At 45.5% G+C, this 16,899-nt stretch overlaps 1 protein-coding gene across 1 annotated transcript; it reads left to right on the forward strand.

Moving 5' to 3' along the window:
• The first annotated feature begins 9,440 nt into the window (after positions 1 to 9,440).
• Positions 9,441 to 16,471, forward strand: LOC110834825 (circadian clock-controlled protein daywake). Its single transcript, XM_022074369.2, has 6 exons — positions 9,441 to 9,606; positions 13,410 to 13,502; positions 13,659 to 13,797; positions 14,251 to 14,384; positions 15,527 to 15,676; positions 15,953 to 16,471. Exons 1-6 carry the CDS (start codon positions 9,540 to 9,542, stop codon positions 16,105 to 16,107), a joined length of 738 nt encoding a protein of 245 aa, XP_021930061.2. The 5' UTR covers positions 9,441 to 9,539; the 3' UTR covers positions 16,108 to 16,471.
• The last annotated feature ends 428 nt before the right edge of the window (positions 16,472 to 16,899 follow it).

A 16,899-nucleotide genomic window follows, 5' to 3' on the forward strand; every position in this document is an offset into this window, starting at 1 on the left:
CCTGTTCCGCTCCCCTGTCGCACCCATCGCTCGATCCATGGCCGTAGTAAAGTTTACAACCGGTGGAACTCCGCGCTGACCCCAAAGTTGCTGCCAGGCTTAGCGAGTCGGTCTTACAGAATTTGGATGGTTTTCGTTTCAGCGGGTACTGGGTTTTGTGTTACATTTAACTCCGAAACGTCTGTTTCTCTCGTTTTACTGTGCGAATGAGCTGGGGTTAAAAGTGCAAAGAAACTCGTTCGTTGTCCTGGGCGTGAGGTTCGTCCACCATAGGAATAAATTTTGGGGGTTAGCCGTAGTGGGAAAAGGTTAAAGGATTGAAGGAACGGCTTCCTACGACAAGTGAGAGCGTCATTTGTTACCATGGTTACGCAACTTCTGTTGTTAGGTTTCTGTCTCGTCACCGCGTTCACATCACTCATTCGCGCCTCTTTGTGTCCGGTGAGCGCGGTCCTCATTTGTGTTCAGCTGAGACGACATCTGTTGGACAGTTACAGAGGAGGAAATTAATACGAGAACCGATTATGGAGGTGGTAAAACTACGTTGTTTCGTCAGAGATTTATACAACATTAAACTTGTAAAATCTGAGGTTTCCACTGGTAGAACAGGTCCTTGCTGCCTCAGTCTTCAGGGTAACGAGTATCGCCACCTCCACTGTGAGATTGTTTAATTACATTTCATCTTTCCGGTGGATTACATCGACAAGTTTTCTTTCCATTTTATCTGGAAGTTAGTTGAGTTTTGAGTTATACTTCATGATAAAAAAGAACCAGTTAGAAAGTCAGTTACATCCAGAGTAAGGCTTGCCGTGGTGTGGAGAGAAACGGAAGTATTTGCTCAAAAGAACGCGTTGCTAAGGAACTACAAGATGTGTTAAGCCAGAAAATTCATCGCCCTCGCAGAGTGGACAGCCTGTGGCATTTGTGGGGATGTAGTGAGTAAGAATTACCCCAATGTTCTTCTGACAGTGGCGACTGCACTGCGGAGGAGTTGCGGGTATTTATTCCGAAAGAACGAAACTTTCTTCTGAAGAAGACGATGTCGTAATATTTGGGATCTGTAAATCTGTTGAGGAACTTTAAATTCTGCTTCTACTTTATTGGAGTGTGAAACGTTCTGTAAATTACGCGAAACTTCTGGTCACGTGCAGTTCCACTGTCGCAGATATAAAAAGAGTTTTAAAAGGTGATAATACTCGCAGTAAATGCAATTTAGCGCCCTCAGACCTTGGCCGCGTTGCTACTGCGGTTTATGGACTGTCCCAATATTTGTCAAGGTTCACGATTGGAAAACTTTCCTTGTAACAGTCGGCAGTCATTGGCTGGCTGTCGAATGGCGCCTGGTGTTGAGGTTAAATTGTTGTTCTGGGGAATCACAGCTTTAATTGCGGAGGCGGAGTTCAAATATACAGGCATTCAGATTATGACGCACGTCTCTGCTACAACAACAGCATGTTAGGACCTCTCGATTAGGCTTCATCTGTCTTCGTTGCAGATTACATTGCGAAATTATTTCTTGAGATCCGCCATTCTTACGGCCCTGAGAATGTCGATTGTGATGCTCTGGTCTTGTAGAGGGTTACCATTACTTCGGAGGAACGTTTCGCTTCCATCTTCGCGTCAGAAGAGAAGTATTTCCTCCCATTACCACATTGTCTCTGCACCAGTCGGGAATCGAATCCCAGTCTTCCGTCTCGTAGCCAGTGACCATTCCGGCTCAGAATTGATGTGTGTTCAATGTAAAGCTCAGCATCTAGTTCTAATTGTCGTGACAGAAACCGCTGTCTCCATGGTAACACACAGAGTGCCGGAAGTCCGCCTCTGATATGGAGTTCTTCTGGTGTTAGGATTTCGAATTTTGAAACCCAAGTTTCCGTATTCGTAACTCTGCAAGAGACGCTTAAATGACGCAGGTGAAAGGGTGAGACAGAGAACCCGTGCATGAAGACCGACCAATGTCAGCGTGTTCCCATCTAAGCTTCGTAGAACGACGCAATTTCTGAAATGTTCTCACAAAAACTGGCATCTTACGTAATTAAGAACGTGTCCTTGAACGAACGTGTTTAACTACGCGAATGCATTGTTTCTCCTAACATTCCTATCTGTAACCATAGTTACAGCGTGCTGCAGAGAGAGAGAGACAGTACAACATCGAATTAACAGCGATGCCGCGTAATGTAATTTAAATATAAACATTTGGGACACGGAAGGACTCGCTGACTGGCCGACTGTCGGCTGTAGACTCGAGAGTCAGTCTTTGTTCGACCTGCATCTCGGCTGCTGACGTAAGCAAGTTCGTTTCGTAACAACATTTTACGTTGAGGCTTCGGGTTTTCACGACGATAATCGGGATTTTCTTTTGGGTTCTGGCACCACGTGGGTGCCAGCATTTCGGAGAGTATACTGTCTCCATCTTGAGGGTTGACGTGACAATTCTGGGAATCAGAATGATTATATAGGGTGCCAGGAAGGAAAGTCTGAAGGAATGGACCCTTTTATATATATAGTGGTGGCGTACTCCTGTAATCCAGCTTCTTGGAAGCTATGTGTTGATCTTATATATATATAAGGAGGCAGAGGGAGACTCGTAGCCCACAGCCTGGCTCGTCCGATAGGTATTTAATAACTCTTGTTCATCTGCATACATTTCTACGATGATTGGTGAATGATGAATCGGAAATTATGTGGAGGGAAGCGATGTCAGTCTGTCTCAATGCGCTAACCCAGTTACTGGTGTAGAAACTGGCAAAGGTCGTTTGAAATGGGGGCCTCACCGAATGCGAAGTCGGTGTCTTCTGGACGCTGTAGGCGACTTGATCTTTAATGCTGGAATACACATGTGGAAATGTCTCTGTTTCTCTTAACACTTTATATGTCTGTGTGACGACGGGTCCATATGAACAGGATCCTTCCATCCTTTTCTCGGACTGGAACCTGTTCATATACGTTCTTGGCAGATGATCCAGAAGTGGTTTGCCATTGCCTTCTTCTGTGTGTGAATGGGATGCCACGGAGGAAAACTCCGTGTTGCCTAGACCACGGCCTTGCCCAACACAAGTTATAAATTCGGGCACCGCCGGGAATCGAACCCGAGACCCCAGGATTACAAGGCCAGCGTTCTAACCGCTAGACCACCTCATCTTATTATTATTTAGTGTTCTGTCTGACGACAGGTCCATATGAACAGGATCCTTCCATCCTTTTCTCGGACTGGGACCTGTTCATATACGTTCTTGGCAGATGATCCAGAAGTGGTTTGCCATTGCCTTCTTCTGTGTGTGAATGGGATGCCACGGAGGAAAACTCCGTGTTGCCTAGACCACGGCCTTGCCCAACACAAGTTATAAATTCGAACCCGAGATCCCAGGATTACAAGGCCAGCGTTCTAACCGCTAGACCACCGTGGCTCCTCTGTTTGTATTAACACTTTATGTGTCTGTCTGATGAGAACGCCGTTCTAATTAGACCGGCCCGCCGATCACATATGCTCAGCGCGTCCGAACATCAGCTTCAATATCGCATATCAGGAGACTGGCTCCTACCGGACTGCACGACGTCCCAGAGGACAGAAGCTTTCGAAACTTTGTCGTCAGAGTAATATTGGTTGATGTGACATAGGACTACTCTTCTCTCTCTCTCTCTCTCTTATTTTTTTTACGCTTACAACTGAAGAGACAAGCTTGACTTTCCTTTCCAGTGAGAAAGACAAACAAAAACATAAGACAGCATTTCCCATGTCCATTACGTGTCACCTAACCTTTCACAATTTCTTATTTAGACATCGACCAGACTACACAGCGCAACAACCCAGAAGACAGAAATCTTATTTTGACATTTTTGCCAATTCTGGGAATTTTTGTAATTTTTCAAAAATTTTGAAACAGTTCAAATTTTTACAAATTTCTTCTTAGAAATGTTTCATGTTTTTAGGTTTATAGCCAGTTTTGGAAATTTTTCTCTTTTCAAAATTTATAAAACTATTGAAAGTTTGAAAAAAAAATTGAGTTTAGAATTTTTTTAAATTGTTAATTTTTTTTATTTTAGCCAATTTTGGACATTTTTGTAATATTTCGAAATTTTTAATTTTTCTTATATTTACAAACCGTTTTTGTTTCTCAAAGATTTCCGAAAAATTTTAGGTTTTAGAAAACTTTTGCTGTTCATTTATACGTCACAGAGATAGTGTCTTGGAACACTGAGATGTGCAATCGGATTTTTGTCACGTGACGTGGCGGTCGCGGGGTTTACGGTGTCGTTAAATAAGCAACGTCCTAGGAACTGCGGTTTGGTTCTGTGGCTCTACGTTGAAGTCAGAAAAACCGACAGTGACAGGTTTTAGGCGAGAAAGTCTGCGGTAACCGAAGCGTCAGAGAGCAAGGAGGGAGGGACGCCATTAAGGTGCTACTGGCGATCGGACCGAGTCTCTTGGGGGGCGGGGGGGGGGGGTGAAACTTCACATTTGCGTATTGTTAAAAAGTGCTCTTTGTTTCTGAGTTGGAAGATTTACACCTTATTTGTCGGCGTCTTGCAACAAGACTTCTAAGGTGCAATGATTCCTCGCGCGTTGGTGTTTTGAATGTTGGTAGCCCTGTTTTACCTAGTCCTTAAAGGCACTGACGCATTTTGACGCTACCTACAGAACGTAGACTGTTGAAATGACGTCGTTGAATAATGAAGTGGCCTTTCTGGGTCCACATACCTCGAAGCTGACCACCGTTCTCTGTCGATTGCAGGGATAAATAAGGCATTTAATAATTTCCTTTGCGCTCTCTGTATGAACGCCATGTTAAATAACGTTTAAACACATGGATTTCGTGTAAGCCTGTCGCTCTCTCTAGTGAAGGTGTTTTCAAATGAGAATGTCCCTGTTTAAAATGGCAGTCGGTAGATGGCCGAAGAAACTAGTTAATATTAGTTGCATGACCGTGGATAGATGGCAGCAGAGGGAAAGTACGTTTTGAAAAATGTAGATTAATTAACTAACTAACTAACTAGATGGCTTAGGGAACCCGAAGGTTCATCACCGAACTAACCAAAGCCCTCCACTGGACCCTGTCCTGGGCCAACAAAATCCAGTCTCCTTCAACTCCTATCTCCCATAGATCCCGCCTGAGATTATCCTCCCATCTACGTCTAGGTCTCCTCAGAGGTCTCTTCCCCTCAGGCTTCCCAAATAGTGGACCCAACCAACCAGATGGCTTAGGGAACCCGAAGGTTCATCACCGAACTAACCAAAGCCCTCCACTAGACCCTGTCCTGGGCCAACAAAATCCAGTCTCCTTCAACTCCTATCTCCCATAGATCCCGCCTGGGATTATCCTCCCATCTACGTCTAGGTCTCCCCAGCGGTCTCTTCCCCTCAGGCTTCCCGTCCAATATCCAGTGCACACCTCTTGTCCCATCCATGCGCGCTATATGCCCAGCTCATCTCGAAAAATGTGGTATTCAACCTGAGGTACGCGTACCCCCGGGGGTACGCGAAGACATCTTATGGGGTACGTGAAATTTAAAAATATATATATATATTATTTTATGATAAACACTGAATAATCAGTAATGCAATTTATTTAATTTATTTTAGATGTAGATTATGTACTACGTATAACTTGAATTATACACCAAGAACTTTGGGGGTACAAAGTTGAAGAGAAATGATATCTGGGGGGTACGCGAACAAAAAGTTTGAATACCACTGATCTAGGCTGCTGTGACCTGCTTCACCGGTGTTCTATGGAGTGTACTTGTTTATGTTATGTGCATTTTGTTGTAATTGTGTAGTGTAAGGACCACTGCCATCGGGTGCAGTAAATAAATAAATAATAATAATACGTAACTCGCATGTTCATCAACATCGACACAAAATCGAACCCGTAGTCCAGTCCAAGGACAACATAATCTCGCAGTTTTGCCGACAGCCATTTTGACTTTGATTCCCGGGAGTTTAAGTAGTTTTTGCTCATCGAAATTGCGTTAGTCTTTTCTTGTTCTCGCATGAGTGTCACTGCGCTCCACGAAATCTGCATGAAGAGTGCCCGATGACTGTGTGAAGATTTTTGTGTTAGCCGCTGATTGCTTGAAGCGATGTTCTTGCGTTTTTAGAAACGTAGTTTAATAATTTTAAAGATTTATTCAGTGATCGTTTCCCTTCCTACACTGACCTTAACATGACAGACGAATGCCGGAAAACACGGAAGCTGTTTCATTTTGTTTCCGTAGTGTGTTTATAACCACGCATCTCGCTTTGTCTCCGGGCTGTTGGTAGGCCTGCAGTAGTTTTCCGCTGAACGCTGTAGTGTTCTTGAACAACATCGTGCGATCGTCCTTGTGTGTGTTTCTCATTGGGGATCGAATTGTCAACACTCAGTATGCGACGGTTGCCCCGGAAACCGAGCGGCGACTATACGATCGAGGGCGCTGGAAGGAATTTTGACGTGTCTCAGAACCTAAGTACGTAGGTGCAGGTGTTTAAATCGAGGATAACTTCTCCTGGCCTTTAAGCCACTCTTTTCATTACGACTGTCAAGTCGCTTAGTAACAACTGTTACTATGGGCTCTGCTTGCAAGACCTGAGACCGGAAGATATGAGCATATGATAATAATTCTGCATTATTCTGTGTGGGTGTCAAGGTGAATCTGTTTTCTGAAGGGAACCCAGAGCAGACATTCAAGGATAACATTAAGATGGATCGTGGGGCGCGTATCGGATATCAAGTGGTTCTGAACCTTCAGTAGCTACCCTCCGCAGATTATGTCGAAGGTTGTTCCGACCTCATACGTCTTAGTTCGACCGGTGACCTTGCATGCAGGCGTTCTAATAAGTGTCTGTAGGAGGAAGCTGTTACGTTTGGGACGAGTGGAAAGGAGGAGATATGCCCTTGCTGCATAGTTCTGAACCGCTCCATGTGTTCTCAGTCGGCGTTGGATGGTGGTTGGGTTGGCGCTGGCGTCCATCCCGTTGTCGGATACAAATCAATAACAAGGCAGTCATATTCTTCTCGGCGATCCATCGAGAGTAAACAGTGAAGCGACCACAGCCCTGTGGCTGTTCCGGCAGTGAGGAAAACAGCTTTCGTAGCTCGCAGGAGCGTGAGCTGTTTGTTTACCGGATCGAAACCTTGCTACGCGTTTTGCAGCCCCCAATCGACACGAAATACTTCTCCTCCTATTGGCTTTGTGCAGCCTCGCCAGTTGTTCGTCTGCAGCGAAGAGGGTGTTGTAGCTGGCTGATTGACTGGCTGAGGCCAACCCGTTTTTCGTTAAGACTGGCCGGTTGATTGACGGATTGATTTCGTAGGAATGCTGGTTGACTGAACGATACTAACGGAAACTGGTGGATTACAAATGCAGGCATTCTCTTGCTAGGGCATTGGGGACATTGTATAACGGACTTCAATTAGGCGAGGTTCAGGAAGGAGTCGGCGGCGTGACGTTTGTTAGTTGGTCTTCGAGTCTCTCGTAGGTCTTAATAATTTCGCATTGTGTGCAGGCGACCGGTTGATTTCATTAGAGGTGGAAACGCCTTGCTTTGGATTGAGGTCTTCTGGGCCAAAACTCCGCGAACTCTTGAGCGTGGTTATAACCGTTCCTGGGGACGAGTTTTCCGAAACGCTTTACATTGAAGGTGTGCCGGGCTTGCAACTTCAAGCATTGTTATGCAATGTGGGGGCATGTTTAGGTTTGTAATCTTCGAACCTGTGCAGGGTTACCTTGGCCCCGGATAATTAGTCACGAGTCATGAACTACTGACATTTTAAGTTGCAAAACCTGCCAACGAAGAACACACAGTAAGACCTTCTGAACATTATATCCGAGCGTTGTTAAATCCACCAGAAATAGAAGCCTAGTGCCCTCGGGTAGAAACGGACGGATGGACAGACTGCTTTCCAGCAAAATGTTGAAATAAGCGACGATTGCCTTTTCCTTGTACTTCATACCTGGTGTGAGAATTTGTTTGTTTCACATTTGTATTGCATATAGGCGTTTTAGCACATCGGTGTGAAACACTCCTTCCTCTGGTTAAAAACCAAGGTTAGCCAGGCTCATGTGGGGGTTATGTTAACATGGACATAGAATTTTAAATAGATCCAGGGGCACGCCTCGTGCCGGACAACGTCAGGAGGAAGACTGCGCTTAAACGTTTGATATAGATTGGATTCATGTGGCTTAGGTAGAGACCGGTAGTAGCTGGCTCCTGTGAAGATGGTACTGAACCCCGGGGTTCCATAAACAGATGAGTATCTGACCTACGACCAGCTTCTCAGTGTTATTCCCACAAGTAGAAAATATTTCAAAACATTAGAATTTCATTGCCCTGATGGTGATTACTTAGGAAAGGATTTCCGAAGCTCTGATCAGTGTCCTCGTACCCCGTCGATGTTGCCCGCAAACGCGTTTCTAGACGACCACCGAATGTTTCCCGCTCCTCGGTTATGTCAGTCGGGACACGTAACGGCTACGTGCAGTTGTTCCTCCGCAGTCACGTGACCAGGGTCACGCGCCATCCACTCGCTATTGCGTCTCACAAATGACTCACCTGTGTCTTTCGAAGTTTTGTGCAAACCATTCCAGCGAGGCTCTGAGTGCGTGCCAATGATTGATTGACTGATATTGTGCGTCGTTTGATTATCCTTTGTTCTAATCTTTGTCATGCGGCGATATTACCCAGGAGACCGACACTGCTTAATAAACGTGTCAGAAAAAATCGACTGCTCAGTGCCTTAATGCAATTTTATTCAGAATTTAGATAGTCTTGTGTGTGTGAAGAAAACTGACGATCGCATTTGGATTGTTCTCTTCGAAGCCTCTTACCCCTGAAGGCCGCGGAGAACTGCAGAATGATGTAATGCTTTCACTTGTTCCGTATCGCGGGTCATTTAGAGGTGAGATGACATAATTCGCCTCTCTTAAAAGGATCACTTGGTAGAACGTGAAAGAGATGGGAAGATGACATTAGAATAACTTAGGGAGGGGGTAGGTTGTCAGGATGGAACTGCGACGGCAGTGTGAACTATTCTGCTATCATGTATCAACTGCAGCTGTTACTTGTTGAGATTAAACTATTTATCTGAATGAGGAACAGGTAGATCGTTCTAAAGAAAAGTAACCTGTTTGAAGTTGCTGTTTAGGGTAAAGCAGGGAAGAAATGATGAATAAATAAACGAGAACAGCGCGGCCATTGTCGGGACGAAGCAAACTTGTCCCCACCGGTCCACGAAGGTGTAGGGAGAAATGGAGGCCCAGCTTCTATTGATGTTGCACATGAGGTTAAGTGGACCCTAAAAGTCTGTCTGCCCTGTCGGGAATCGAATCACGGCCTTTCAGCCCACAGCCAGTCACTTTACCGACTGAGACGCAGTTCCCGATTAATCGCGACCTGTCGCAACGTTGGAGGGGGCGCGGAGGGGCAAGAGGCCAGATGCCTCGTTTGTATAAGAAGGCGGCACCCCCAGCGGCCATCCCACAACGGCTGCTGCTCTGTCCAGTGCACTCAAGGGGTGTAGGGCATCGCGCTCAGCTCAGCTCAGCTGCCTCCTGTCGCCATGGAGACCGCTGTGTTTTTGGCCGTCAGCTGTTTGTTGTTCAACTTCGCGGAACAGTCCAGGATCCGTAAGTCTGTTCATCAGGGATAGTAGATGTGGAAGGAAGTGGTCGTGGTGGTGTTGTGTCAACGTTTGCCAGGAAACCGCGATATTTGTCGCATTACTCGGCTCCCCGGACGTCTGGAGTGCTAAATGTTGCTTTTTCCGGTTAACAGGAAGTTACACGTTAATTATTATAATTCTTCGCTTTTTAGTTTTTATATGTTTTTATAAAATATCCCCGGTTGTATGCTACCAGCAGTCTCGAACCTTTTTGATTGGTCACGCATCTAAGTTGCTTGCTTAATGAAAAATGAATTTATTTGTTAATAGAGAGACCGAGTGTAACAGCAAAATTAATTACAGAAATTAAGATGCTGGGTTACACTAAAATGCACATTAATCTTCTGATGTTTAGCGTTGTTAAGTGAATTGGTCTGGCTCAGGGTCACGTCCGATTGAGGACTTTTGTGTTGACGGTTATGAATCAGAACAAAATTTACCTGACTTTAACTGAGAACCCAGTAACAGGCGGAAATGTACGTTCAAATTGAAATACCAACAAAGAGATTGAATAGAAAATTGAATATGATTGATGGATAATTTGGGTTGTAAACCGCAGAAATTAGGCTTCTAATTTCCAGTTGCTGTACATATTCCGCAAGGTCAGAGGACACTCGCTTTCTCCGTGTTTTAGATTGCAAAACACCTTTCGGCTGTGTCTCGCTTCCGGTACGAGTTCGATTTGTTGTGAAAACTGTTGTGCGAGAGAAGGTGTCTGTATCAGGGAGACAGACCCCGAGAGGTGCCCAAAAGGCGTTTGTGTTTTCCCACAGATTTGCGCACAAACAGTTTGAAGCCTTACTGAAAGCAAGATCACGCACGGAAAATAATTTGGTGCTAATCTGGCAAACCGCAGAGGATGGGTACCAGCTGTTCCTGCACAGTCGTTGATGTTAAATTTCCTGAGTCATCCGAAATCTCACAACAGGGCTATTTCAGAGGTGACTAAACAGTTTGAAAATGTTGGCGAAATATGAATGACCGTCTCGTGAACTGGGGTCGGGCTTTCGCCGATGACAAAGGGATTTCGTAGACTCTCCTTCTATCATTAGCGAGGGATAAAACCTGGCAGCACGAGGACCACTGAATTCAATCCCAGAACTGTTCAGTCTGTGCGTGGTTTTATTCAGTTTCAGCGAGATAATTCTGGAATTACACCTTGATGCCGGACACGAGGTCCTGAGGAAAATATTTGTACGCGAGAGAGAGGAGATAACAGCACAATGAAGAATTTGTGCTATTTACAAGGTATTAGTAGGGTTAACAAATCAAGGGTAATGAATGGCTGAGCGTCTAGCACGCATCGGGGAATCGAAAAATTCACACAAAGTTTTAGTCCGAAATTGCGAAGGGAAGAGGATACTTGGGTGTATATGGAAGTGAATTCATGAATTGGACTCGTTTGAGTCAGATTAGGGTTCACTAGGCGGGTTCTTGTTAGCACGGTAATGAACCTGCGGGTTCCATAAAAGACGAATAATTTTATGACTAGTTGTGCTGCGATCAAGGACTCTACTCCATGGGATTAATTTGAGATACGGGTAAGTCATGTGTCTTCTCTAACGACTTATCATTCACGAGTCTCAGATACAGCTTGGAAATAATACAGGGTTAGTCTAAATGATGTCCCCGATTTTAAACACGTGTTACTCACGTTTAATGAAATTCAGATGCACAAAATTGGTACCGATGGAAAGAGAAACTCTCCAAGTTTATGTTGGTATACTTCGCGGCCGCGTAGTAACACTGTTTGCCGCCAGGGGCGATATGAGAGAAAATGGCTGCCATTTGTGTCCTGGATTTCCACGTTCACCGGAGCTGACGCCCTGTGATTCTTTTCTGTGGGGGTTCGTCAAAGATAAAGTCTTCGTGCCACCCTTACCACGGACCTTGCTTGATCTGCGAGCGCGTATCACAGCAGCCATTGCAGTAATCGATCGTGATATGCTGCAATGTGTCTGGGATGAACTCGACTACAGGCTGGATGTGTGCTGAGTTACCATGGGGTCTCACGTTGAACGCCTGTGATGTACTGAAACGAAACTTGGAGAGTTTCTCTTTCCAACGGTACCAATTTTGTGCATCTGAATTTCATTAAACGTAAGTAAATCGGTAACATCATTTAGACTAGCCCTGTTTATCTAGTGGCTGATGATTCATTAAAGGATTATAGAACAAGTGGATAACTTGTTACAACATCACAAGGAACTTGTGAACGTGTCAGCTTCGGAACCCAGTTTGTTGATCTACACTCTCATATCTCTGGGGTCCGTATGTCGTCCAGCAACGGCTGTCGATGTCTTCCACATTATTTGGAGTTTATATTCCATCCTTCGAACTGACATAAAGGAACAGTGGAATTGAAAAAGTGTTGTTAAAATAGGAAGCTGCCGTAATGCTAATCGAAGGTGAATGAATAGTGGAGACTTTAATTCCCGAGTAGGCGACGAACATGCATCTATTTCGTGTCATTCGAAAGAAGGGGTTTTCAACTTACGTCGAATTTGATATTTTCCACTAATTGATGCCCTATGTGGAAATGAGAAATGTTACAATACATAATTCTCCTTCCGAAATGGAGAGTTTATCGTTTGGAGGGAAATTCGTGGTGGACCAGGTTGCACTGGAGCGGGGTTTTTTCGCTTAGCTGATCCTCAGGGTTAAGTTAGTTTAGTAAGGATTATTTCCTCTTAACGTACCAAAGATTACCTGTACAACAGGTAGAAATATGCTATAAGACATTTTTTCTCTATTCTTTCTTAAAATATGTTATATTCATCTGTCTCATTCCATCGACTCCGAAACTGCTTTTGTTGTGATAGTGGGACTTCTTGTGGTCGAGCTTGGCGACGGCGGTCAGTGTATACCCGACCAGACCGCAGCATTCCAGAAGGCAGCATACTCCTGTTTTGGACACTTTCCTGAGTGAGTTTAATAAAGGAAACACAGGAAGAGCGCAGACGACGCGTGGTTACTGCTGAAGTAGCGTCATAATCCGGACATGTCTCAGCGGCTAGTCACCACGTCCTCTGCGGGTTTTCCAAGGTCGAGCACCAAACGACTGCTTTCTCCGAAACGTGATGATGACCCAGAAGCCGAAGGTCGGGATGGTACCGGCGTGCCGATCAGGCGCGATGTTTAGTTGGTGTGCGGAGCCTAGGCAGCGGGCACTCTGTTCAGGAAACATCGATATTCAGCCGTATTCTGATTGCAGTGTATTTCGAGCATTTTCATCGGTTGTGTGGGCCTGCATTCTTCAGCCAGCACATTCTGTGGTCGTGGATCCTCTTAAGATTCTTAATATTCACGGCAAGTGTCTGTCTTCTGTCTACGTGCCAGCAGGTCGTCTCTGCGGTCGTAAGCGTCTTTGTGAGCCAAATGCGTGGGAAATTTGGTGTGCAACAAACGACTATCAAGCCATGTTTATGTTTTGCGCAGGCAGTTAGACGTGCGGAAAGTATCAATTGTGTGCTGGTTCGTTTGTTCGAAGGCCATAACGATGGCGACACGTGATTGCGATGAAATGGCCAACCATTACTTTAAGAATAGACTTCGGGGTTCCCCTGACTTAATTAGACAAATCACTTAGTGCGGACATGCTTGTAGGTTTAAAGGGTTTCGGTGAAACGCATTGCTCCATCTTCAGGGTCGTGATGTATATCGTTCGCCAGGCATCACGGCCCAAAAGATCACCACCGACATTTTCACAGCCGTGAAAAATCTGAGAACTCGCAGAGTGATTAGTGAAATCGCTTTTGTCTGTTCCAGCGAGCTACATCAAGGTGTGTAAAAGGAGTGACCCGAAACTGAATGATTGCATCATAAACTCCATTGAAACTCTGCGGCCGTATCTGCTGAAAGGTGAGTGGATGACTGCGACCGTTGTTGGCTGGCCTGTGGCTAGGACGAGGTTGGAGAGGACTGTAGGTGGGGTCTGCTATTAGCTGTGTTGTGCCTCATATTTAGTGCAGGAGGTGGATGCACCCGGAATCTCACGTTTCCTCTCGATGTTGACAGGAATTCCCGACCTGGACGTGCCGTCCATCGAGCCTCTGACTTTGCCCGAGATCCTGGTGGCTCAGGGCGCTGGGATCAAGGCCGTGGGGAAGAACATCGACATCTACGGCCCCGGGAGCTTCGTCATCAGGAAGCTGAAGTAGGTCACGCCCCGGTGATAAGGGCAGTAATCTGAAATGGGTGTAGGGGCACCCGCGCGGAGGTATATCTCCACGCACTAGATGGCGATTTGTCGGCTACACGCGTCAGTCGCTTTAACCCACACGAAAGGTGTCCTGATGTAAATTTTAATATTATTATTCTTCATGATGTGAACGTATAAGATACCATGGGAGGTGGAGACGGAGATGTAGGATGACGATACTCGGATGTTAGAAGGTGGGTTGCCGTGGTGATGGTTTTGTGTACCCTAGGTAGGGCTCGATATAACCCGAGCCAGATAAATCTGCTTCGACCTGCGCCGGAAGATGGTAGATTGTGGACTGTGAGAGGCGGGGGGAGGGGTTAAATCAGGAGCGTTGGCCTCGTAGTCAGTCTGCGTCTATCGCGGAACTAGAAACGTGCTTGTTTAAGGCAGATTTATTTGTCGCAGCGTGGATTTGGAGAACTACCAGGTGGACATCAGCGTAGACCTCCCGTACCTGACTTTCGATGGGGCCTACGAGGTGAGCGGTAGGTTGCTGGTCCTGCCTCTGAAGGGGAAAGGACCCGTGAAAGCCAACGCCAGTGAGTACAGCATCTTCATGTTGTTCCTCGTTGGAGGATCAGTTTTCGCAATTCTGCCTCCGAATGAAATGGAATACTTCAACCGTGTAAATGCTCACAGTCTTTCTTTGCATCCGGAAAGAAAAGTCTCGTAGCTTTATGAACGTTGCCGTCGTGTATGGATCCGTACGATTTCTGAATGTGATCGAATGTGTGAAGTATAGTAAAATTCGTATTCTGTTCGGAATACGACCAGAGTCAAATTACTTATCGCCCTGATGACGGAGGCAGTATGACCTCTGAAACGTTGGTGGAAGTCTACCAAACCACACTGCGCAACGACCCAGGAGACAACCATCTTCAGACTTACCTCAAATCCTATACAGATGATCTTAAAAAATTGTACCCCTCCCACAAATTGTCAGGATGATTAAGTCAAGAAGAATGAGATGAGCTGGGCATGTAGCGCGCATGGATGGGACAAGAGATGTGCACTGGGTATTGGACGGGAAGCCTGAGGGGAAGAGACCGCTGGGGAGACCTAGACGTAGATGGGAGGATAATCTCAGGCGGGATCTATGGGAGATATGAGTTGAAGGAGACTGGATTTTCTTGGCCCAGGACAGGGTCCGGTGGAGGGCTTTGGTTAATTCGGTGATGAACCTTCGGGTTCGGTAAGCCATCTGGTTGGTTGGGTCCACTATTTGGGAAGCCTGAGGGGAAGAGACCGCTGGGGAGACCTAGACGTAGATGGGAGGATAATCTCAGGCGGGATCTATGGGAGATATGAGTTGAAGGAGACTGGATTTTCTTGGCCCAGGACAGGGTCCGGTGGAGGGCTTTGGTTAATTCGGTGATGAACCTTCGGGTTCGGTAAGCCATCTAGTTAGTTAGCTATAAGATATCTTGTTTCGCTCACTATTCTGTTTATTTATTTATTGATCGTCAGTGTTAACTACTCGCATGCGAGGATCTTTTCGTGTTTGAAATGGAAAGTGTGCATTTGGGAACCCCCGCATTGCAGTGTTACTTTGATGGTTAATGCACATCTTAGACATCCTTGTGTGGCCATATTGAGGAATTGTGATAACCACGGTCAGCTGTTTGGTCTTAAATGCGTCTCTGCGAGAAGCGAGTGTATACGTGCTTGTTGCTGCCCGCAGCGGACTGTAAGGGAGACGTGGTGCTGTACGCTCAGCTGATGAAAAAGGCGGACGGCAGCTACCTGCAGTTCAACAACATCGACATGAAAATCACCATCGGAGGCTACCACGTGCGTCTGGACAACCTGTTCAACGGCGACAAGTTTCTAGGTAACGAGTTTTTGGCAATGCCCGAAGCGATCGCATAAAGTTTTGCTTAACAAAATTTTCATGTCGAATAATTTTATGTTCAGTTAGTTTCATTAGTCGGAAGCTTGCACTATATGCAATGAGGTCACAAGCGAATGTTGAAACTTCGTAGGAATTTTTTGGCGGGAAGAAGTTTATTTTAATGAGGGTTTCAGCAGTGAGGCGTAGGTGTCATTTGTTGTCAGGACTGGTAACTTTCGTATGCACATCATCCGAATAAGATATTGTCTCTCACAGGTGAAGCGACGAATGCCGCTTTGAATGAGAACCCGAAGGAGCTGATCGCGTACTTGAAGCCAATTGTAGAGAAGACGGTCAAGGATATTATCCAGAAGATAGCAAACAAGATCACACAGCATTTCACTGTTCAGGAGCTGCTGCCTGACGACTAGCTCCAGGAGAGGCCGGAAGGTCAGGGGGAGTTGTCGTAGTCGCGTAATGTAGAAATTGTCTGCAGCTGTTGAGGGTGGACAGATGCGGTTGCAAACTAGCTGACTGCTATTTCCCAGTCAAAATATTACCCGTCCTTTATGGAACACCAGGTGTTCGTTGCCGCATTCACATCGCTGGTCGGCTTCCGGTCAAACCAACGAATACTCGTTCAACACCTCAGTATTTCTCTGCTTTGTTTTTTATCTTTGCTGCTTAGAAATGTACGTCTGTGAAAATGTTGCTGTTTTCATTTTGTAATGTTGTACAGACTGTGGACTGTAGTTTTGTGTACCCGAAAAATAAATTGAAGGACTACCAACCTAACACCTCTCACGTCAGTTCCTGACAAATATTTCCTGGCCACATTTGTCCATTAAGTAGGGAAAATGTGCGTTTGTGGCCTTAAAAGGAGTTTCGTGATTTTCTTAATTCTCGCTGTTAAATCTGTCAAACTGTTTCCTTTAATTGGATTTTATTTATTAAATATGTTAACTCAGCAGTGAACAACGAAGTTAGGCCGTGTCACCGTCTCCGCTCGCTGCTACGACGACTTTAACCATAAGAGGGTTTTGAAGAAGTAAATTACTCTGATGCCTCTCGGGTATGAAAATTGCCCTCGAAAGTTATAACATTCACTCTGTTCCTGGATTTCACATGTGTTAGCAGATTTTATTTTGTATTAGTAGCGAAATAAAGTTCATTTTTGTTGTCCGTGAATTCTAATCCCATATCTCGAATCTTACCGTCGTCCT

The sequence above is a fragment of the Zootermopsis nevadensis genome, unplaced genomic scaffold (genome assembly GCF_977971745.1).
Source record: "Zootermopsis nevadensis isolate Lab colony 2312 unplaced genomic scaffold, Znev_1.0 Znev_ptg000010l, whole genome shotgun sequence".
In the NCBI taxonomy this organism is placed as follows: Eukaryota; Metazoa; Arthropoda; class Insecta; order Blattodea; family Termopsidae; genus Zootermopsis; species Zootermopsis nevadensis.